Source organism: Lampris incognitus, chromosome 15, assembly GCF_029633865.1.
Source record: "Lampris incognitus isolate fLamInc1 chromosome 15, fLamInc1.hap2, whole genome shotgun sequence".
Lineage (NCBI taxonomy): Eukaryota > Metazoa > Chordata > Actinopteri > Lampriformes > Lampridae > Lampris > Lampris incognitus.
This window is the reverse complement of record NC_079225.1, coordinates 11903707-11928867: the sequence shown is the minus strand read 5'-3', so window position 1 is coordinate 11928867 and position 25161 is coordinate 11903707. Positions and strand designations below refer to the sequence as shown.

The 25161-nt window shown below is 49.0% G+C and overlaps 1 protein-coding gene across 1 annotated transcript in view; it reads right to left on the bottom strand.

Moving 5' to 3' along the window:
• sipa1l1 (signal-induced proliferation-associated 1 like 1) overlaps nucleotides 1-25161 on the bottom strand; it is a 136192-nt gene that overhangs the window by 31780 nt on the left and 79251 nt on the right. The window contains exons 3-9 of the mRNA XM_056294123.1: nucleotides 22519-24055; nucleotides 20265-20487; nucleotides 19607-19737; nucleotides 14272-14460; nucleotides 13016-13190; nucleotides 6421-6524; nucleotides 5489-5646 (exon numbers count right to left, since the gene is read on the bottom strand). Of these exons, the coding sequence (XP_056150098.1) occupies nucleotides 5489-5646; nucleotides 6421-6524; nucleotides 13016-13190; nucleotides 14272-14460; nucleotides 19607-19737; nucleotides 20265-20487; nucleotides 22519-23904 (2366 nt within the window). The 5' untranslated portion in view covers nucleotides 23905-24055. The remainder of the gene's footprint in view (nucleotides 1-5488; nucleotides 5647-6420; nucleotides 6525-13015; nucleotides 13191-14271; nucleotides 14461-19606; nucleotides 19738-20264; nucleotides 20488-22518; nucleotides 24056-25161) is intronic.

The window sequence follows — 25161 nt, the reverse complement described above, 5'->3', positions numbered from 1 at the left end:
CAGAGAGAGACAGACCGACAGACAGAGAGAGAGACAGACAGAGAGACAGACAGACAGAGAGAGAGACAGACCGACAGACAGAGACAGACAGAGACAGACCGACAGACAGAGAGAGATACAGAGAGACAGACAGACAGAGAGAGAGACAGAGAGAGACAGACAGACAGAGAGAGAGACAGAGAGAGACAGACCGACAGACAGAGACAGACAGAGACAGACCGACAGACAGAGAGACAGACAGACAGAGAGAGAGACAGAGAGAGACAGACAGACAGACAGAGAGAGACAGACAGAGAGACAGATGAACAGATTTGTCATGCCAATAAAGCGAATTGAATTGACAGAGAGAAAGAGATAGAGAGACAGACAGAGAGAGACAGAGACAGAGAGAGTGTGGAGGGGAGTAAATACTAATTGTGAACGAGGCTTGGACAGGACAAGGGAACGAGGAGACAGCAGAAATGAAATGGCTGTTGGCGGCTGTAAGGGGTCAACAGAAAAGGGAAAAAAAAGAGGAGTTTGCATGGAGGTGTGTGCAAAACATATGTGCATGTTAAGAAGGAGGTGAAGAGGTGGAGGCGGAGAGACGTGTAAAGAGAGAGAGAGAGAGAGAGAGAGAGCGAGAGAAGTGCTGCAGTGATGGACTGGTATGTTTGCAAGCCGCTGTGTGGAAGGCCTCGGTCCTCAGCAGCCAGCTGAAACACAGGCTCTATTGTGCTGCCGCCGGTGGCCTCGCTGAGCCCGGCTCCGCGTCTATTCACTCGGCCTCCTCGTGTAAAAGACTAAAGGAGCTCGGTCACAGATACGCTCTCAGATAGCATAGCTGTGGGCTGACACGGTGGTTAGAGAGCCCAGCGGCATCTCACACTGCACTCCCCCCCCCCCACCAGCACGCACGGGCGATGACATTTAGACGACTTAACAGCTACGCCGACTCCGGCTTTAAAAGTCACAATGTCACACACATATTTACAGACACACTTTGGGGACCCCCGGTCACCCCTGGAGACATGTGTGCCATGTTAGTACACTAGCCCTTGAGTCACTGACATCTCATCTGTCCCATTTCCCGGTTTGTGAGGGAGGGAAACACCGTATTTGTTGTCGATATTGCCTTAGAGCAAAAAAAACAAGGTGCTATTGTTCAACAGGAGACAGAAATGTCCAAGAAAGCACAGAGGACATCTGCAGCAGAGACTAGTATCACTCTTTGTGTTCACGTCTCACAAGAAAGGGCACGCCCTTCATCGCCCATTCAACAAGTGCACGGGGAGAACATGCCAACTCCAGGTCTTCCTCTGTATGGAGTTTGCATGTCTCCCCGTGTCTGTGGTGGAGTTTCTCCAGGGGCTCCGGTTTCCCCCACCATCAAAAAAGACATGCATGGGTGTCCGGGTAGTGTAGCGGTCTATTCCGTTGCCTACACAACACGGGGACCGCCGGATCGAATCCCCGTGTTGCCTCCGGCTTGGTCGGGCGTCCCTACAGACACAACTGGCCGTGTCTGTGGGTGGGAAGCCGGATGTGGGTATGTGTCCTGGCCGCTGCACTAGCGCCTCCTCTGGTCGGTCGGGGCACCTGTTCAGGGGGTGGGGACTGGGGGGGAATAGCGTGATCCTCCCACGCGCTATGTCCCCCTGGTGAAACTCCTCACCGTCAGGTGAAAAGAAGTGGCTGGCGACGCCACATGTATCAGAGGAGACGTGGTAGTCTGCAGCCCTCCCCCGGATCAGCAGAGGGGGTGGAGCAGTGACCAGGACGGCTCAGAAGAGTGGGGTAGTGTGCCTGGTACAATTGGGAAGAAAAGGGGTCCCCCCCCCCCCAAAAAAAAAAGAATTCAATTCCCTGCATTCTTACAAATCAGGTAGGGTTTTTGTAGACAGGAATCGAGGAATCAGGTCCATCTGGCTGCTAAACAGGCTGAACAATAGAACTGGGTAAAACGTGACAATTGTATAACCCTTCAACCCCTCGAACATCATTTCAAAGCATTACACCGGAGCTCTAAAAGCACTTGTACCGGCCTGAAAGACCCGTGAGTCAACCGCAGACCTGTGACTCACACAGGACGGTGAGAGGGGAGGGAAGAGGTGGAGGCAGGGAGTAAGGAGAACAAGGCAGGGACAGCAAACAGGGGAAGGGTGAGGGAAAATCAAAGGGGGGGGGGGTGATGGAGGAGTGCCCTGCAGGAGGGGGGTCACCGAGCTGCACAGCGGCCGCGTGACCCCGGTGGCGGGAGGCTTGGCAGTAGAAAGAAAGGAAAACATTCCGGCGGTTTCCAGTTGATTTGTGGTCTTATAAATATCTATACTGTGTAGGCAGTCCTGCCCCCCCCAGCATCTATACGACCTGCGGCCCACTGGGCCAAGGCTACGATAGGAGAACATGCCAGCACTGATGTAGTAGGTGGGTAGGAGGTGTGTGTGCGTGTGCGTGTGTGTGTGTGTCTAGAGGGTTAAAGTCAAATTTTGACACCCAGGAGTGCTGAAAGGAAATGCATCATGACGGGTTCAGCTTGCACATTCTCATTTGAAGCAGTGCTCAAGAGAGGGACCGCTTGAGGCTGGTTGAATAGTGCTGGAGTTCGAGTTATGGGGGAGGGGGGGAGGGGGGGTAAGGAATTGGGAAATGGATGTAGGGGACCATTTTTAGAGTCACCCGCACAACGGAAAATGCAGTAAAACAACTTAGAAACTGTGGTCAACGGATTAAGAAACATAAATACAGTAATATAAAATGGTGTGTTCTGTGTATACGTATAACCACCTACACCGGGGATGGGCAACGTGGTCCAGAAAGGTCCGGTGTGGGTGCAGGACTTTGTTCCAACCAAGGAGTTACACACCTGAGTCTATAAATCAAGGTCCTTAGCAAAGACTGTTGGTTGACTAATAGAATCAGGTGTGTAACTGCTTGGTTGGAACAAAGACCTGCACCCACAGGGGACCTTTCTGGACCATGTTGCCCATCAGGCACTCAGTCCGCAGAAGCTGAAAAACCCAATAAGTCATCGACCACCTTAAAATATCTGATGAACCCTTTCCGTAAGCGAAGCAGAAAAGCTCCTTCGCCCAGGCAAACACAACCCTGCTGAAGGCCTTCGGGCATCGGTTTGGGCAGTGCCCATAAAAAAACCATTCTATGGTGCAGGCTTCCCAAACAGCTGGCATTAACAGTCAATTATGCTCAATTAAGTACATTATCGGTGCACAGGGCTGGCCCGGTGAGCAAGCATTAACTACAGCAGCAGCAGCCAACAAAAACCACAGGAGACCTTGGCTAACTACACACAGGCCTTATTCAGACACACACACTGAAACACACACACACACACGTTCATAATAATCATTTCTATGGCTTCAACTGAACACTAACGTAGAGCGATTCCTGCAGATAGTGAAGCTTGCGATTCAGTAAAAGAATGTAAATCTGGCCGATTCAAGCCGCCGTAGCCTGGCGAACATGAAAATGAGGCTCGCGTCCTCGTAAAACTCTAGAATCAATACCTGACTTGCACAAACAGTGCAAGGGTTTGAAGTAGCAGACATCTGAATCCTATCATCTCGAGGAGCTACACACAATCGGACAAAAAGTGGACAACAAACTAGAACAGGATACATAATAGGATTTCTTAGAGGGGAAGGACGAAGGGCGTGGAAAAGGCAATGCAAAGCAAAGCGCCCACCTTAGTCACCGACTTCTGAACGGTGCCTTATGCAAGTGTTCCCTTATTCCATCGACGGCTAAAGACCGCGGCGCTCAACGCTGTTTAAGAGACCGGACCCCGTGTAGATACAGGCACGGAGCCCGCATAACCAAACCCATGGGGTGAAACTGATGTTTCTTTAGGGAGAGTGGGGATGGGGGTTGAGGAAGTGAGAAACAGCAGAGGTGTTTGGCCACCATGCTTGTGAAGGGAGCAGCGAAGAGAGGACAGTGTGCCAAGGCTCTCAGAACTCAGCTCTAATGGCCAAGCACCTGGAAGAGCTCTTCATCGGTCCGTCTGTCTGCGTGAAGGCTCTATTTGTGCAAGCACGGCCGCTGCGTTGTAATAATGATCCATTTGGCAGGACACTGCATTTTTGTGTGCTTGTGCATGTGCTTTTGTTCAGCGGTGAAGAAGCCCCACGGGGCACAATTAAGACCCCATCCACAATGTGCTCCAACAGCAAGTAAACCCCCCCGGCAGTGAGAGTGAAACAGAGTTAGAGCGACCGGGAAATAAAACACCGTAGATTTAAGAACATAGAGGTCTCTAGGAGCATAGATAGTGAATGACAAGTCCTCTGCAGCTCAACAGTTTTTAGAAGAAAACATAACAGCGTTAACCTCATTTTAACAATAGCAGTACATTATATTCAACCTCACGTCTCTGACAATATGGCGATAAGAAGTTGGCAGTTCTGAGAGGGCCGTGAATACAGGCTGCGTCATGGATTAAGAATGAACATGCATGAATACAGGGGTTCTAAAGGCAAATAGGCAGCTGTTTAAATCAACACAGATGGAGACTATTGCTTCAGGATGTGATTAAAGGTGTCTTAATAGGGCAAGCTATGCGAGTGCCAGGGCGCTCCCATTGCTTGCATGAAGTAAACCAAATAAATTTGCATACAAATAAACACTAGCACATAAAATGTGAATTATTGACTCAGAAGAGCTCAATGGAAATTAATCAGTTTACGGAAATTAATTTAATGCGGATTGGCCTTTGAAGTGGTATGAAAATTGAAAGTAATTTAGCCACTTTGCACAAGTGAGCTATCAAGATGTGCCATTTATGGGCTCCACAGACCCGGTGCCACCAGCATGCCTAACAGAAGTTTAAATGTGACGACTTTAACAGAGCGGCGCGGTGGTGCAGTGGTTAGCGCGGTCGCCTCACGGCAAGAAGGTCCTGGGTTCATGCCCCGGGGTAGCCCAACCTTGGGGGTCTCCCTCTGTGTGGAGTTTGCATGTTCTCCCCGTGTCTGCGTGGGTTTCCTCTGGGTGCTCCAGTTTCCTCCCACAGTCCAAAGACATGTAGGTCAGGTGAATCAGCCGTACTAAATTGTCCCTAGGTGTGAATGTGTGTGTGTCGGCCCTGTGATGGACTGGTGGCCTGTCCAGGGTGTCTCCCCGCCTGCTGGGATAGGCTTCAGCATCCCTGTGGCCCTGAGTAAGATAAGAAGTTTGGATAATGGATGGATGGATGGCCTTTAACAGATCTCCACTGCTTTCATCATTTCTCCACAGATAGAGAAATGTTTCTGTCAATTTATCAGGCAGGATGTGTGCATCCTGTGCTTGTATTGTCGACTCTCTTATGACTCACTTGGATATGACACATGTACATCTAACGTGTTCATCCCTTGCATCAGCATGGCGACTCACTCGTATATGACGCACGTACATCTAGCGTGTTCATCCCTTGCATGAGCGTGGCGACTCACTCGTAAATGACGCATGTACATCTAGCGTGTTCATCCCTTGCATTAGCGTGGCTTACCTGTAGCAGGTGTTGTCGGAGCAGGGGTTGTGTGCGCGTACCACCACAAAGACATGTTGGAAGTGGGAGCGGATGTTCTTGGGCGTGAAGGCCAGCGCCCCGGGTTCCTGGAACACGATGGTGACGATATCGTTCCCTATGTGACGCTTCCTCAGCAGCTAGGTCAGCACGGAGATAGGAAACTAGAGTTAGGACAACAGTAGGCTATGACACTGAGCAACAATTACACTGGATGCTTTGAAATCGGAAGACATTGTTTGATGCTTTATGCTACACGACCATGGAAAACCAGTTGATGACGTGTGAATTGTGAACTGAAGTACAGGTACAATCAAATTCCACATCATAATGTAGCACTTCTTTTGAGGCATGATGCTTACAATTAGGAAACAGCAAATAGAATTTAAATTGTCCTTAGTGCTTTAGCTTGATCATGAAACTGTGAAAGTATGACTAGCCACACCATATGTGCCATACCCTGTGTAGTTTCTCAGTGACCATTCCATTGCATATAAGAAAAGAGCAGCCAAGAATACTACTAAGAATGAGTCAGTGCCGAAGTCATGTTTCAATAATCTTGGACCTGGTTCAATACATTAACATCCAAAGAAAAATATTCTAAAGCAGGAAGCCAGAGAATCCAAGCCAATGTGCGATGTAAGCAAGCAGCATCTACTGCGGGAGAATTTGCTTACACACACAAGGCTGCTTTTTTTTATGCAGACGAATAAAATGACCCATCCACATATGCTCAGCTATGTACACCTAAGAGTTACTTTATGACAGAAATGAGTATTGCATGCAGCAACTGAGAGCATATATCTTCTACACGTGTGCAAAACCAACCTCCACTGTCCCACGATTGACAAAAAAAAAATAATCATGAATTCAATTTTTTATGACATTATTTTTCCCCAAATACTGTTACGTACCTGCTGTTTATTGTTGGGTGTGTAGGGGAGCATAGTGGATATATGGAACATGATCTCATAATCCTTGTGTGTGGTGTACAGGGAGTGGGTGCCCGTTGAGTCAGCTGGAGGGGAGATCATTATATAGCATTTGATTTTGTCAAACTTTTGTGTGAGAAGTGACATCAATGACCATGTTGCCCTGCACACACAGTGATTTTAAAAAAAGTATACAACAGCAAAATACAAAGGAGATAAAATAAATGTAGGGACAAAACAATTGCTACATCTCATTTTCCAACACTTTTGTCGATCACCCCTTCTCTCATCAAGTACCTGTTCAAGTCACCAAATGTCTTTCTTCATCTGTCCCATTTTTTTGGGTTGGTTGTAGGACTGCACAATATTGGAAAAAACTCACATTGCGATATTTTTTTTTCTGTGACAAATATTGAGATATGAAAAAATACAGGAATTTAAACCAGATGACTTGAATAGCTATATTTGGAAAGAATTAATCTTTCTAGAATGATTAGGCTGATTTTGTAGGGGAGTTGTTGGGAAATTGTGAAAAGTGGTGCCTTTTTTTGACATTCGTACAGGAAGAGGAGGAGATGGAGCCAGACGGATGACGTGGAGCGACGGCCGAGAAGAGTGATGCATGGATTGGCTCTGTCATCCGAATCCGTATGAGTTTCTAGACTTTTTCTGCAATAAGGTTGATGAGATCTTAAACAAAATTGGTTCTTCCAACTCCAGCTACTCCTGCAGATCCTGTCGTACCAAATTCACATCTATACAATGAGTCACTGATAGTACCTGTTATTACAGCTTTTGAGACTATCTCTCTTGATACTTTGACTAAGCTCGTGTCAGCTTCTAAACAAACTACTTGCTCCTTTACCAACAAACTTTTTAAAGACCTCTGACCTTTCCTGGGATCTACAATTCTGGACTTTGTTAAGTTATCACTTACTACTGGCACTGATCCCAGCAGTTTTAGGAGAGCTGTGGTCAAACCTCTACCTGAGAAACTGCACCTCGATCCAGGGTCTCCTTATGACCAGACCACTCTTTAATCTTCCATTCTTTTCTAAAGCACTATAGAGAGAGTTGTGTATCAACAACTTTCAACCCATATAAAAGAAAACTATCTATATGAACCTTTTAAATTGGCTTTCAAGGACTGTCACGCCACTGAAACTGCTCTGACCAGAGTGGTGAACGATCTTCTACTTGCTATGGACTCTGATTCTACCTCTATGCTTCTACTACTGGACCTCAGTGCACTGAAATCACTGATCACTTTATACTATTAAACAGAATAAATTGTAATTTTGGTGTTTCTGGCTTAGCTCTCTCTTGGCTTAAGTCCTATATATCTGGAAGAACACAGTGGGTCCACTATAATAATATTACATCAAAATTCTCTGACATTGACATTAAATATGGCATACCTCAGGGCTCGGTTCTTGGCCCTCTACTTTTCTCTCTTTATATTTCACCTCTTGGCCAAATTACACACAGTCATGGAATACATTTCGATTGCTATGCGGATGATAGCCTATAAAGACTGATGATTGTACTCAAATGATTAATTTAGACGCCTGCTTGGCTGCTCTGAAAAATTGGATGTCAATAAAATTCCTGCTTTTACATTCGGATAAAACTGAGATATTGGTCGTTGGCCCTGCTAGACAGACACACACCAATTTGCTCAAGTAACAATAAAAACCAACAGTGATGTGATTTCACAAAATGTGGCAGTGAAAATCTTGGTGTTATGTTTGATCCCAGCTTTTCTTTTGATAACTCATGTAGCATAGCTCAAAAGTCTGTCTTTCCTGTGCATGGCTGATGTAGAAACTCTAATACATACATTTGCTTCATCCACACTTGATTAGTAATGTTCTGTTTTCAGGTCTGCAACCTGCTAGTACTAAAAGTCTTCGGATGGTTCAAAATGCTGCAGCTAGAATCCTAACTAAAACTACAAAATCTGACCATATTACACCAATTCTTGCCCCCCTTCATTGGCTTCCTATCCATGTTAGATCAGAGCACTTAGATAAAGATGCTTCTGCTGACTTATAAAATCCTAAATGGGCTTGCCTCATCATACCTGTCTGAACTTAAACTGTACATTCCATCTTGAGATCTCCACTCTCAAAATACAGGGCTCCTGTGTGTACCAAAAGTTAAAAAGAAGTCAGCTGGTGGTTGGGCTTTTTCCTATTGGGCCATGTTCTTGTGGAATAACCTGTCTGCTGCCGCCAGACAATCAGAGTCGGTTGAGTCCTTTAAATCCAAACTGAAAACTCATCTTTTTGCCCTAACCTAAATTAGTTGCCTTTAAATTGAGTACTTCATGACCTGTACTGCATAGCGGTTTCTTTCTCAATTAATTTACCAAGCACTTGTTCTGCCGACGAGATTATGCAGATTATTGACTACTGCAAACTGTTCTCTTCTCTCACGGCTTTTCTCTCTCTCTGAATGATGTCTCCTCCTTTCTCTTCTCCTGTGTATATGGATGGTGTGATGTCAGTCTCCCCCATGTGCACATGTAGTCTGTCCTCCTCCCAGGTCTCCATGGTGATGGTCGCTCCCACCTGAATACTGGCATCCTCCTCATCACATTTTTATACATCTTATAAATCTATATATGTCTGTGAATGTTCTCATTCATCCAGGTCATGGTTATCCAAAGGAGTTGAATCAAGTGCAACTGGACTTGGTATATATCCGTGAAGACGTTTCGCCTCTCATCCAAGAGGCTTCCTCAGTTTGTGCCTTTCTGACTAGACCAAGCTAGTCTGCTTGGTCAAACTAGCTTGTGTGTGTGTACTTGTGTGTGTGACTGATGTATTTTCTTGTCTCTTCTTCCACGTATGTGAATGGTGTGATGTGAGTCTCCCCTGTCTGCATGTGTAGTCTGTCCTCCTTCCAGGTCTACATGGTGATGGTGGTTGCGTGGATCAGGCAGTTCAGGTGACATCTATGCAGTGCTTGGTGTCCTCCTCAATATATTCTTCACATAGCTCTAATTTCATTATAATTCTGTTATCCTCTTTCAATGTTGTATTCTGCAAATTGTGTTTTATTCTGTACACACAATATCCATTGCATGTCTGTCAGTGTTGGGAGAGAGATCCCTCCTCTGTTGTACTCCCTGAGGCTTCTTTCTACTTTTTCTCCCTGTTGAAAGGTTTTTTTGAAGGGAGTTGTTCCTTACCCGATGCAAGGGTCTGAGGACGGGATGTTGTGTTGCTGTAAAGCCCACTGAGGCAAATTTGTAATTTGTAATATTGGGCTATACAAATAAAACTGACTTGTACGCATAATGGCATTTTTAGGAAGCAATCCCCCGCTCTTCGTCCCGCACCCTACCTGCCTGTCATGTGAAAGACAAACACACTGTCCGGAGTTACGGAAGCAATATGTCGCGTGGGAACAGGTGTTGCTTCCCAAGTAAGAAGCCCATAAATTAACCACTCGCCACCCACAAGAACCAATTATTTTCTCTGATTTAGAGAACTCCTACCTGATCACACATTACCATTATTCTTCAGTGGGATATAGTATGTAAGCATGATGATAAGGTAACATATTATGCCATGTTTGAGGTAGCAGATTTGTGGCTATCATATAAATACAGCGCATCGCAGCTGTTGCGTAAGTAGTTCACTAAATCACTCCCACGTGGAACTTTTTTGTGCTTCTTCTTCTTAATTTTTTTTTTTAATTCTCCTTTTTTAAATTTCTCTCACATCTCTTTTGCCTCCATTGCTGCTTGAGACAAATGGACGCCGCAACTGGCGCAACAGGAGTCTGGTCTGCTAACTTGTGTTTGACGAAAAATGAAGCTTAAAATATATGTTCAAAAATTTTTTTTAAATTTATTTCTGATTTTTCCCTTTTTTCTCCCAATTTAGTGGCCAATCGATCCCTATTTTAATTCAAACACCCACCCTCGTACTGCATGCGTTCGCCAACTGCACCTCTCCGCCCGGCAGTCTCGAAGGAGACGCCTCCCCACTTTCGTGACAAGGCGACTCCAGGCCGAACCACTGGTTTTTCCGACACACACAGAGACGCATTCACGTGACGAACACAAGCCGACTCCGCCCCCCTCCCGAAGACAGCGTTGCCAATGATTGCTGCTTCATCGAGTCCGGCCATAGTTGGATCTGACGAGACCGGGGGCGCGAACCCCCAGTCCCCAGTGGGCAACTTCATCGACACAAAGCCGATGCTTAGACCGCTACACCACCGCGGACCTAATATATGTTCAAATTTTAGAGAACGTAATTAATATTTTCCTGATTAAATATGTATGACTTCATCCACCCGCAACCCATCCACAATCAATCAGAATGTTAATTTGTATGACTAGGCCTGCCTGATCCGCGGATTAACCGCAGCGCTGCGGATATAACTGCAATGCATGCACTACGAGCCAAGAAGCAAATGAACCCACTGATATGTCACGGAGTGAGAAATGACAACGTTCCCAGCATTAAATTGCAGTAAACTATGTTATATCCGATATACTTCTCTGGTAGATTAGTCAAGACAGTTTTATTTGAAAAGCCCAACGTCACAAATTACAAATTTGCCTCAAGGGGCTTTACAGCAACACAACAGCCTGTTCTTAGACCCTCGCATCGAATAAGGAACAACTCCCCCCCAAAAAGAAAAGAAGGGTACTGTGCAAGTTTTCCTTCTGTATCAAGCAGCAAAATTTTGCAGCACGAAGTGTTTTGAGTTAATTTGCCTCTCTTCACATTGCACGTCCTGCGATGTGACTACTGCGCATGCGCACATCACGATGCTGCTGCTGCTGAGACGATATATTGCGCAGCCCTAGTTGGTTGCTTTTTCCCTTTCTTCTTCTGTTGCCAAGATGTGTTCACATGATCTCATTGTTCCATGATCTCTTAACAGACCGTGTCCTTAAGACAACCACAGCATCCACCACATGCTTACAACCACTTCCAGCACGTCCATGTGCTCTAATAATTGGCCCAAACAGTTGTAGAAGTTGCAGTTGAAACGGTGTCATAACTCAGACTAGCTCATTAATAACAGCCTTTTGAAAAGTAATGTCTTCATATGGCCTGGATTTATTACCCGACAGCAGGAGGGACTAAAGCTACAATGGACATCAGAGTGAGCTGAGGAAGAAAGGGGAAGTTGGGTAAGAAAGAGCGATAAATAGAAGGGAGGTGGTGCGCCAATTCTTATGAATATTCTCTATTACTCTGATACCAAATGAAAAATGGGGGGTATATGCTGCCAAATGTATTTCTGTAATACATAAATGTGACACATCGAGACCTGAAACGAGAGAAATTGTTTCGTTATGTTGCATCGGCCACAGCAAAGTGTGACGTGAATTTTACATTTTAATTTAGTTTGTCAGGAAGAGGAGAGAGGATGTTAAAACGGCAGGCCGAGTAGCAACAAGAGAAAACTATGAAGGGAGGTGGGGCTAGAGACGATAACCCTTGACCGAGGAGGTTGAGAAAACCTGGTCAGTCCTTATTAAGTGTAGTTATCACACAAGTATTTATTCAGTCGGAATTTACACCGCACTAACTCGGAACATGTGGTACTACTACTTGCTAATACTAAGAACTTGGTTGTTACTAAATTCTTACACATACTGGCTAGCAGATGTAGCCGTTGGGGTTAGTTAATGGAAAAAACTAACATTTTATCACAACACCAGCAATAACACGAATAAACCCTACTTAAACTACAACGAACATAACAATTGCTGGCTGTAAATACCAGTTAAAAACTGGGAGAATATTTGTCGTCAGCGTGATTTATGGGAAAGGTTACATCCCTTTTACTAATACGATAATGTGGACGTCTTCATCACACATCGGCTGGTGAGGCAGGTGTGCAGTTTCACAGTTACATGTGTGATCGTTCTGTTTCTTTTTTGGACCCCCCCGCCTTTTCTCCCCAATTGTCCCCGGCCAATTATCCCACTCATCCAAGCTGTCCCGGTTGTTGCTCCACCCCCTCTGCCGATCCGGGGAGGGCTGCAGACTACCACGTGCCTCCTCCCATACACGTGGAGTCGCCAGCCGCTTCTTTTCACCTGACACTGAGGAGTTTCACCAGGGGGGACGTAGCTCGTGGGAGGATCACGCTATTCCCCTCAGTTCCCCCTCCCCCCCTGAACAGGCGCCCCGACCGACCAGGACACATACCCACATCCAGCTTCCCACCCGCAGACACGGCCAATTGCATCTGTAGGGACGCCCGACCAAGCTGGAGGTAACACGGGGATTCGAACCGCCGATCCCCACGTTGGTAGGCAACGGAATAGACCGCCACGCTAACCGGACACCCCAGTGTGATCGTTTTTTGATTGGCTGGCTGCTACTAGTTACTGATTTTCACATTACTGAAGTTTTACTAGCTTCCAGAAATGAGTAAAGAGCTCGTTCTTAACTTACTAGCTAATACAAGAACTTAGCAAGACTTCACACACAAACTTAGCAACACATTTACAAATGAATGGTGCAACGCTGTCCAGAAGAGGGGCTTGGATAAAAAAAGAAAGGAAGTCTGGCAGTGTGTGTGTGTGTGTACATACTCTTGGTGTCCAGCTGGGCACGGTACTTGGCGAAGCCTTTGAGTCGCACCCTCTCGCCCAGCAACTGGAGGAACTCCTCCAAGGCGGGTCCCGCTGACTCATTGTTGTACATCTCCTCCTCGCTGCTCTGGCCCGTTGTGCAGTACATCACCCCCACCTTCAGCTGGAAGCTCAGCTATCAACACAAGAGGGGAGGGGTGGTTACAGAAAAGGAATTCGACCCGTTTTCTTTTTTCGGTGGGGGTTTGACGGCTGGACATTTAGCAATGACATCACATGAGCGCCAAAGAAGTTAATCACCCCGGTCGATCAAAAGCGATGCTGCTGCCACGTGTGATAGAAATTGTGTTGCTATTTTGTGTTGAGTAAAGGTTTTGATGATGAAATCACCAAGCGTGAGTGTGAAATCGTTTGAGTTGTCTGTTGTGCGTGCATGGTGTTCGGCTGAGCATGGGAGTGTGTAAGTAGAGGAGGTGCCCTACACCACCATACAAAGGAGTTTGCAGTGGAGTGCGTCTCACAATTGAGCATATAAACTATAAAGTGGCTCTTTCCTTCCCCCTTTTTCTCCTCAATTATATCCGGCCAATTACACCCCGCTCTTCCGAGCCGTCCCGGTCGCTGCTCCGCCCCCTCTGCCGATGCGGGGAGGGCTGCAGACTACCACATGCCTCCTCCCATACATGTGGAGTCGCCAGCCGCTTCTTTTCACCTGACAGTGAGGAGTTTTGCCAGGGGGACGTAGCACGTGGGAGGATCACGCTATTCCCCCCGGTTCTCCCCGCCCCAACCGACCAGAGGAGGCGCTAGTGCAGCGACCAGGACACAAACCCACATCCGGCTTCCCACCCACAGACACAGCCAATTGTGTCTGTAGGGATGCCCGACCAAGCCGGGGGGTAACACGGGGATTCGAACCAGCGATCCCCGTGTTCGTAGGCAACTGAATAGACCGCTATGCTACCCGGACGCCCCCTATGAAATGGCGTTTTGCTCACAAAACATTTATTTGACATTCATATATTCTTACTCGCTTCCTAAAAAAGGATCGTGGGGGAAAAAATGTTGACAGAACGACATCATCTGTCACAGTGGCGGTAAAACTCTCACAGATGTGACCGTTTACATATCAGATACAACTGATGAGCCCCAGAGAATCATTTTCTTTCGTTTTACAAACGATTATAAAACGACAACTGTAAACAAACACTTGGTCTTGTGCCCGCGCCGTGGGTGGTTTTCTCGTCTTGACTCACCCCTTGCTCATCCAGCTTCATCAGCTGCTCCGTGACCTTGGGTGTGTTGAGGGCCAGTCGTAGGCAGTGAACGTTGAGCTCGGGCACCAGGTACTCCAGCACCTCTTTGAGGGGCAGGCCTCGAGCCAGACCGTGCTTGGAGGTGGAGGGAACGCCATCCTCCAGGATGGACCCGCGCAGGGTTGTCAGCTGGAGAGCATAAAACCAGAGTGGACAAGAGAGTGAAATGGCAGGACTACAACTGGAATAGTCTGCAGTGGTAACGGCATCATGAGTTGCCCAGACTGTAGTGGCTAAAGACAGTGAACTAATCTTCCCTCATGAGCAGTACATCCAATAATAATCCTTTCCCCTAGTACAAGAGACAGTGCTCCTTCCAGCCTGCCCCCCCCCCTTTCTCCCCAATTGTATCCGGCCAATAACCCCACTCTTCTGAGCCGTCCCGGTCACTGCTCCACCCCCTCTGCCGATCCGGGGAGGGCTGCAGACTACCAGATGCCTCCTCCCATACATGTGGAGTCGCCAGCCGCTTCTTTTCACCTGACAGTGAGGAGTTTCACCATGGGAACGTAGCGTGTGGGAGGATCACGCTATTCCCCCCCAGTTCCCCCTCCCTCCTGAACAGGTGCCCCAACCGACCAGAGGAGGTGCTAGAGCAGACTACCACATGCCTCCTCCGATACATGTGGAGTCACCAGCCACTTCTTTTCACCTGACAGTGAGGAGTTTCACCAGGGGGATGTAGCGTGTTGGGAGGATCACGCTATTCCCCCCCAGTTCCCCCTCCCCCTTGAACAGGCACACTAACTGAGCAGAGGAGGCGCTAGAGCAGACTACCACATGCCTCCTCCGATACACATGGAGTCACCAGCCACTTCTTTTCACCTGACAGTGAGGAGTTTCACCATGGGAACGTAGCGTGTGGGAGGATCACGCTATTCCCCCCCCAGTTCCCCCTCCCCCTTGAACAGGCACACTAACTGAGCAGAGGAGGCGCTAGAGCAGACTACCACATGCCTCCTCCGATACACATGGAGTCACCAGCCACTTCTTTTCACCTGACAGTGAGGAGTTTCACCATGGGAACGTAGCGTGTGGGAGGATCACGCTATTCCCCCCCAGTTCCCCCTCCCCCTTGAACAGGCACACTAACTGAGCAGAGGAGGCGCTAGTGCAGCGACCAAAACACATACCCACATCCGGCTTCCCACCCGCAGACACGGCCAACTGTGTCTGTAGGGACGTCCAACCAAGTCGGGGGTAAAACGGGGATTCGAACCGGTGACCCCCCGTGTTGGCAGGCAACGGAATAGACCGCTACGCTACCCGGAGGCCCCCTCCAGCCTGATAAAATTGGGATTTCACTCTCGCCCATCGTCCAGACGAGGACTGCTAGGTTTTCTTGCAGAAACGCTCTGTCCAGAGAGCCACTGGTAAATACTTAAGAAGTGACACTTGGCCACGTGAGAGGAAGTGCTTTAATGCGGTGTGTGTCGCTACCTAAGCAGTATGTTGGCAAATGTACAGAAGGTCAAACAAGCAAAACGACGCCCAGAAAAGTAGAACTAATAGTTGATTCCAATCAAATGTGCAGGCCTAGTCAAGCCAAATGTTTTCGATCAAGGCACATGTTGTGTGGTTTAGAAAGGTGCGGTGTTTGCTGAGGATAGACTTCCAACTCAGCACCCAGGTCTATTGTAAAAACATACCGCGCCACTTCTGACGGGGATGAAAATCCTTTGAATCAGAAAGGGACTCTCCACCGTGAACACTCAGAAACAGCCTACCTGCTACAACTTCAGGCTTAGTAAGGCCCAAATTCTGAGGGGAGCAGAGCAGCTATAATCACTTATCTATAATAAACTCTGGAATGACGACGACGTAAAATCTGTGAAGCCGCCGCGACGCCGGCTTGGTATCCCTTACGTCAGAGTTTAAGTAGCGGACACACAGCCCAAGTTGACGGACATCACCAGCAACTTGTTATACCGCTAGCTAAGCATTTATCCCACCCGTAATTATCCATCCATCCATTATCCAAACCGCCTATCCTGCTCTCAGGGTCGCTGGAACCTATCCCAGCAGTCATGGGGTGACAGGCGGGGAGACACCCTGGACAGGCCGCCAGGCCCCCCCCCCCCCACACACACCCTCCCTCCTCCCACCTCCCACCTACGGCCAGTTTAGTACAACTCATTCACCTGACCTACATGTCTTTGGACTGTGGGAGTAAACCGGAGCCCCCGGAGGAAACCCACACAGACAGGGGGAGAACATGGAAAACTCCACACAGAGGACGACCCACCAAGGCTGGACTACCCCGGGGCTCGAACCCAGGATCTTCTTGCTGTGAGGCGACCGGGCTAACCACTGCACCACCCATAATTACTGTTCGTGTAAATTATGATTATGAATGTGCTTAATACCATGTGCTGTTAATACCGTTAGGTCTCAAGACACGCAGCTAACAACTATTAGCTTTAAAAATAGCACACAACCATAAACACATGATAAATCACCATTTGTCCTACGTTGCTATCACCCGTGTATAGTTTTACTGCACTCCTTTTTTTAAATGTAGTCTTGCAACCGCATACTGCAGAATCTAATCAGAGCGACAAGCCTGCAGACACCCCAGAGCAACTAACGTTTTTGTTTTTCCCCACTTTTTCTCCCCAACTGTCCTTGGCCAATTACCCCACTCTTCCGAGCCGTCCCGGTCGCTGCTCCACCCCCCTCTGCAGATCCAGGGAGGGCTGCAGGACAGTGAGGAGTTTCACCAGGGGGACGTAGCACGTGGGAGGATCACACTATTCCCCCAGCTCCCCCTCCCTCCCGAACAGGAGGCCCAACCGACCAGAGGAGGCGCTAGTGCAGCAACCAGGACACATACCCGCATCCAGCTTCCCACCCGCAGACACGGCCAATTGTGTCTGTAGGGACGCCCGACCAAGCCAGTGGCGACACAGGGATTCGAACCGGCGATCCCCCGTGTCGTGTTGGTAGACAACAGAATAGACCGCTATCCGACCCGGACGCCCCTCGATTAATGTTTTTAGGAATACCAAGATGGCGTTGCAGTGGCTTCAACCGTAGTGGGCGTTCTATCATCACGTTATCAAGCCAGACTTTAAAATAGATCCGTGCCTGTAACACAACGCACCAACACACAACATATGCGAGCCTTTCCGCTGTAACACAACATATCGACATTCGACACACAATATATGTGAGCCTCTCTGCCGCCGCGGCGACATGTTCAGCTTCCAGCATGCCGACATGAAGACCTCAGGCTAGACCCAACCTGAAGAGGACTTCCATGAATAAATCAAGAGGGCTGTAGAAGAACTGGGGTGTGTGTCTTAAACACGGACAAATACACACAACTGAGAATCGGGGGGTGGCCCTATGGCTTCAACTGACCCCTGACAAGCATCTGCGTTTTGTTTTAACATCGGGTCTCTGAAAGCCGGCTGCTGGCACCTGCGCCCCTCTGGGTTAAAACAAACCAGAGAGGAGCGCGGCACCGCCATTCTCGTGGCGGATACTGACAGTCCTCATCCACGCCGTCACATCCCACGCACTCCCGACTCCCACACACACACACACACATAACGCACACACTAACACCTGCCCGGTTCCAGCATCTGAAAATAGCAATTAGAGAAGAGAGGGAGGTATGAGAAGGGGAAGAAAAGCAGAGTGGAGGGGGAGGGGGGGGGGGTAAAAAAGAAATGGCCCACTGTGCCATGCGTCATCCCAAGAGATTGGAATGGTTATTGAGAGGGGGGGGGGGGGCATGCTTTTTGCTCTCCACTTAAATACCTTCGCTATTATTGTAGTCTCCTTTAGTGGGGGTGGGGTACAGCGAGGTCTTCACAGTGGAAGGCTGACAGAGATGCCGGGTGGGCGTCAGGCAAGAACAAACGCTTACCCGGGGCTAAGAAGTGCCTTCATAGAACAGACGGCGGCATAAGGGGGGGGGGGGGGGGGGAGGACTTCTAATGAAATCCACAATGCAAGAGGAGGGTGCAGAAGAGTCACGGGGGCCACAGCCACGGTCTCGTGAGAAACACACCTGTCGGCTCTCGCGTGAACTTATATGACATATTCGCCAGCTTGACTGGACTCTGTAATCAGAACTACATCTCGGTGCTAACAGCCAGTCCGCGCTGTGCTCCGTACCGACGCACTTCTGCCCCGCGGAGGACTCTGTCTCGTTTCATAACCGTTACGGTGAACAGCTGCTAACGTGTCTCGGTGAAACGAGAACAAATAACACGCGTTCAGAAAGCATGGCGAAGGAGACACATCCTGGCTGGACAAACCGTGTTGCGACTGCCTATCTAACTCAACACTAGAATGACCAAGCTGGTCATTTGGACTGTTTCGTATTTTCAAACTTTAATAACTTTGTAAAAAAAAAAAAAAAGAAGAAGATGCAGACCCGCCGCTCCCTGAATGCTCCTAAAATTGCATATATTTGCATAAAATGAGTTTTAGATCTTCTACTACTACTACTACTACTACTACTACTACTACTACATTTGGTTGTTCCCGTTAGGGGGCGCCACAGCGGATCATCCGTTTCCATCTCTTCCTGTCTTCTGCGTCTTCCTCTGCCACACCAGCCACCTGCATGTCCTCCCTCACCACATCCATAAACCTCCTCTTTGGCCTTCCTCTTCTCCTCTTCCCTGGCAGCTCCATATTCAGCATCCTTCTCCCAATATACCCAGCATCTCTCCTCCACACATGTCCAAGCCATCTCAATCTTGCCTCTCTTGCTTTGTCTCCAAACCGTCCAACCTGAGCTGTCACTGTAATATACTCGTTCCTAATCCTGTCCTTCTTCATCACTCCCATTGAAAATCTTCGCGTCTTCAACTCTGCCACCTCCAGCTCCACCTCCTGTCTTTTCGTCAGTACCACCGTCTCCAAACCATACAACATAGCTGGTCTCACCACCATCTTGTAAACCTTCCCTTTAACTCTTGCTGGAACCCAACTGTCACAAATCACCCCGATACTCTTCTCAACCCACTCCACCCTGCCTGCACTCTCTTCTTCACCTCTCTTCTGCACTCCCCTACTGCCCTCCAATCCAAAAATGAATCTTAGATCAATTGCACACAAAAAAAAAAAAAAATTACAATAAGATCTCCCTAAAACAAACATGAGCAGTCAAAATTTCCGGTCTGGGAGCTTCATTCAGTCTGTTCGTTTTAATTTTTCCGTTCCCATAAACTTCCCACAGCGGAGCTACTTCCCCTAGCCCGCTCTACCCGGATCCGGTTCAAAAGCATTTCGACGGCTTGGCTCCGTGGAGATGTACCTCGCTCGTCCTGAAGATCACTCTGTAGTTGTACTGCTGGCCGTGGTCCTTGTGCTCCTCCAGCTTCTCCCTTCTCAGACTCACCGCCACCGGGCCCAGCGTCTCATCCACCCCCAGGTAGTTCCAGTGCTCTGGAGGAATGCAAGGAGGTGCAGGGAGGAGGTGGGGAGCAGCGACAGAGAGAAAGACACCGAAGTGGAGAAAGGCAGAAAGGGGCCAGGGAATTGAAAAGTCAAGTGCTTAGTTATTACGGTACAGTACTCGGGAAGAAAATATTGGTGCAATTCGCTGTCCACTTGACCATTATCACTGTTTCACACATGCAGGGAAGTAGAAAATAAACGCGTGGTGCGTAAGCTTGTCAACCCCACTGTAGCCTTGCACTAATTTGGCATCTAAATCGAAACAGAAACATATCCTGTCTCTTCCCATCCCTTGCCCCAGCCCCTTCCCCTTTATTTTGAAATATAAACCTAGCATTCAGAGATGTTTAGTGAGGCCTACACAGAAAAGGTTGGATAGGTCCAAGCTAGGAGGGAGAAGATATGCAGTGATCCCCCCCCAAAAATACTTTGAATGTTGTACCGAGTTGCTTTACATCATGACCCGCTGGTCTGACTCATGTCATCGAACCGCTCTACTCCCAGGCTAAACTCACCTCTGAGGTAAAAGTACTTGCGGTAGTAGTAGGCACCGAGGTCCACATGCTCCACAATGTACCTCTTGGTCCTGTCAGCATGCTGGCTCTGTCCATCCTTGGAAACCTCCAGTACAGCCACGCCAGCATTGGTGAAGTGAGTAGTGAGGGTGGCCTCCAAGGGCCCTTCCTCCATACTGCCCGAAGCGCTGCTAGAGCTCCCACCGCTGCCTATACTGCCCTTCTGGTGGAAGGAGGACGGCGAAGAGTTACAAGGCTTTCAGAAGACAGGTTAAGCCAAATTATCAGGCAACTACTGACAATGAACAATCCATACATACACACACACACACACACACTCACAAACACAATGGTGAGCAAAAACAGTATGACCACCTGCCTAATATGATATTGGACCTTCGTGTGCCACCAAAATAGCACTGCCCTGCAGCGGCATGGACTCCCCAAGACCCCTGAAGGCATACTGTAGTATCTGGCACCAAAACATTAGCAGTAAGTTGCAAGGTGGAGCCGGGGGATTGTATGTTTGTTTCATTCATTCATTCATGTTTGTAATTTTATTCATTTTTTTCTGCTTTGGTGGCTGCATTGTGTCGACTATGCTCATGCTGCACAGTACTTCTAATACCGGAATATGACTCATCCTAATGTAACTGTCCCCAATGGGGAGACATTAAAATCGCAAGTCTTAATTGCAGAGGTCTTAAAGTGTAACTTCTCCCCTAAGTCTGAGCCCAACTCCGGCCACTGCATAATTTAGAAAAATGCTAAAAAGTGGGCAAGGGGCGCCCGGGTAGCATAGCTGTCTATTCCGTTGCCCACCAATAGGGGGACTGCCAGTTCGAATCCCCGTGTTACCTCCGGCTTGGTCGGGCGTCCCTACAAACCCAATTGGCCGTGTCTACGGGTGGGAAGCCGGATGTGGGTATGTGTCCTGGTCGCCGCACTAGCGCCTCCTCTGGTTGGTTGGGGTGCCTGTTCGAGGGGGAGGGGGAACTGGGGGGAATAGCGTGATCCTTCCACGCGCTACGTCCCCTGGTGAAACTCCTCACCGTCAGGTGAAAAGAAGCGGCTGGCGACTCCACATGTATCAGAGGAAGCATGTGGTAGTCTGCAGCCCTCCCCGGATCGCCAGACGGGGTGGAGCAGCGACCGGGACGGCTCAGAAAAATAGGGTAATCGGCCAAGTAAAATTAGGGAGAAAAGGGGGGGGGGGGCAAACAAAAGTAGGCAAGGGGCTGGGGGGGGGCATGTATTTATGAGGCAAGAGCATGGTTTAGAGTAGCTGGGGAGATCCACGAGAAGGGCCCGGTGCGAGTCACCGCCTCACCCCCGCACACCACCCCCAGTCCCCTCCTGTCTTCCGTCAGAGTGTCGGACACTGCCTCGCGAAAATGTCCCAACCGCCGCTACACGGATGCGCTGTAGACGGAAGGGGGGCCCGGCGAGACAGGCCGTGGCTTTCTGGCAGCAGAGAGAGGCGAGCGACAGAGTGATTTCTCCCCCAGCCACGGCGCGGGCCCAGCCCGACCGACCCAGTTGTCTGGCGGTGCTTCTACAGCTGTAAAAAGCACAATTCTGAACCACTGCACCAAAAATTGAAAATGATGACATAATATAACTATAACTAACGAGTTGAGACTGAAGGAGTCAGTTAGAAGAGCGCTGAAACGTTTCTCCCAATAAACGTTGTGTCCAGATGAACCGATTCAACTTTCTGATATTTACTCTGGTGCATCCAAGCAATTATTGCCTTCTAAGCTGATGTCTAAGCTTAATGGCCTCGATGGTTTTATTGGCAAATCTTCTAGTTCACAGGAGAGAATCTGTGTTCAATGTTAAAGAGATGCTATTCAACAAAGGTATTTGAATTTAAATCTAATACTTCCTGTGTTGAAAAAGCGATGAATCACAGCAAATTGTGCGATTAATTAGTTAATTTCTTTAATCGATTGACAGTCGTAACACACACACACACACACATAAAGACTGAACCACATTACTTAATATTGTGGCTCCACAAAGTATTCACCCACCACTTATTACTTGTTTTACTGTGTTGCATTGTCTAGTTTATTGTGTTAATGAAGGGAGGTAAAAAATAGTTTTACTGGATTTAAATATGGAGGTGTAACAGTACCAAAATGTGAAAAAGTTTATGGGGGAGGAATACTTGCAGAAGGCACGGTCAGTCGTTAAAAACTGCGTGGTATTTTGAGAGTGATAACCCCGGTTTTTTTCCCCCCAAATCTACCTGCTTGGAAGGGCAGATGCTCCTCTCGCCCTCTCCTCCGATCTCATTTCTGAAGCACGGGCAGCTGAGCACGAGGTCGTTGCTCTTGTCATCACCCGGGTCCAGTGCTGGGTTGGTGCCATGGCCTCCACCCGTCCCTTCCCTGGAGCTCAGCTCCTCCAGGGAACCACATGGCGATCCATAGGCTCCGCTCTGACCAGAGGGGAGGACAGAGGAGGCTGAGGCGGCAGCAGCGGCAGAGGCACCGGTGGTGGTGTTCTTGCGTTTGGACCCTGACTGACGGCTCTGGACGGCCTCGTTGAGGTCGAAAAGAAGAGACTGAACGTCAAAGTGGGCAAAGCCTTTCTGGCAGACCCATGGCTTCGGAGGGGGGCCGCTCTCATCCCCTTTACCTCCGTCCTCTGCGTCTGAGCCGGCCCGAGATGAGTCCCCGTCCACCTTCACGCTGCGCAGCTTGCGGAATATGGACTCTCCACCCGTCTCAGACTTTGACCTCCTCTTCAGCTGCTTCTCCCGTTCCTTCAGGCGGCTGGCGGGGCTTCCTCGGGCTGGCCCCAGGGGTCCGTCGGGCAGGTCCAAGGCAGCCTGTTTGATGGGGGCCACAGTGAGGATCTCGCCAAGCCTCTCTGGAGCTGGGCTGCGCTGATCGGGGGCATCAGCAGACTGGTAGCCCTTCAGCATGTCAAAGAAGCTCTCCCCTGAAACTCCGTGCTTGTCAATGGACGAGGTGCTGCCGTACTCGCGGTGCATGGGTGTCCACCCAGAGAAGGACCACCCTTCGTTGCTGTCCCCATCCAGCTCGCTGATGGTTATGTCGCTGTTGCTGCGCTGGCGGATGCGCCTCATGCCTTTGCGGGGTGAGCCCAGGTAGCCGTCAGGTGACAGGAAGCGGTTGTCCTTTCCCTTGCTCTGCATCTTGCTCTTGAGGGTGTTGTGAATGTTGCGCAGCATAGAGGAATCCTGAGGGCTGATCAGGTGACCCAGCTTGGCTGACAAGTTACTGTGGGCTGTGACGGCAGATACGCCGCCTCCTCCTCCTCCTCCACCACCCCCTCCTGCAACTCGCTCCCTTTCTCCGCCTCCCGGTCCCGAAGAGCTGGTGGTGGTGATGGAGCTGGGAGAGTCTGTCTCAACGGTGATGTGCCACACGGCAGCTCCCCCTCCATCTTTCCTTGGGGGCCAGTCAGCCACGCGGGCACGGACCCCCATCTTCGGCACACCGGGGTTGGTGCCCGTGCTGGAGGAAGATGTGATGTGGGCGCTCTCGCTGCGGGGCGGCGGAGCACCACCGTTGGGCAGCCGCAGCCTGCGGGTGTAAAACTCATCAGTAGCGGGCACCGAGCCCCCGACCGAACGCTCCGTCTGGGAACGTTTGAGACTGGTCATGATGGTGCCGAGAGGAAGGTGTAGGGAGCGGGGAGATGGGGGAAGGAAAGGTTGGGGTGCAGGATTGGATAGATGTAGTCAGGGGCTCAGATGAAGGTCAGCATTATGTCGACTGATGAGGAGAGGAGAGAACCTCGCGGACACATGAGTGCTGAAGGGAGAAGAAGAGAGGGGAAAAAACTGCAGTTTAGTCTCAAGTAAGATGGGGGGGGGGGGGGGCACACAGACATTTAATTCAAAAGATCCAGGACTTTTGGTAGTTACACTATTAAGTCTTGGTATTACGGTTTTTGAGACGATGCAATACACACTTATACCATCCTCTAAACCAGCGGTTTTCAAAATGTTGGTGCTCAAGGCACATCGAGGGGCAGGCCACAATCTCAAGGCACACCTGTATTCACACCCGTGCAGAAAAGCCTCCATAACACATGTTATCACTATTATCACTAATGCCACATAAAATATGACAAACAACTAAATTACTCAGGAAATATTTATCAACAAAATAATTCAAGAACTCGTTAGAAACTTTGTAGAATTGCATGAAAGCGGCAACACACCCATTTAAACCCGAGAGGTCACAAAATTAAAAACGAGGTCACGGAACCGAAAAGAGGGGGAGACAGAAAAGTGAGGGAGAGAGAGCTGGCCTGAGAGGGCAGCATCCCTAGTGCAATGATTGTCCCCCTCATGGATTTCTCTTTGTTAATGTTGTTATCCTCCTTCACACTGGCTGTCAATCAGCGGCCATTTGTTCCCCCCACCCGCACTCCGGGAGGATCCGCCCCAACTCTGACTGGCTAACCCTAACCTCACCCTAACCTTAACCAACCTAACCAACGGAGGCAACAAGTACAAGCCAATCAGAGGCAGAGTTCCCGCAGTGCGGGTGGGGTGGGAAGGTGTCAATCACGGGCCCAAACACAATGTCCCCGCTAAGGCCCAAGCCCCGAACCCTCATGGACTTAATGGACGCCGCCCGGTAAGCGGCTTGAGTGTGAGAGGCCTCAATGGTATAAATAGAAATGGGACAGCACTTTGCAATATACCACGTTACCTTGACAACGCCAAAACATGTTTCGCTCTATTGTGGGATTGGGACTTTTTATATTACATTTTTTTTACTTTCTTCACAGCCAAGGCACTCAAGTTAAGAGACCGACTGCCTGATCTGGACGTCTTCCAGGCTCCTGCCTGGCAGACTTGGACGAGGTAACTGTGAAATAATCATTTAGCAAAGATAAAAAAAATGGT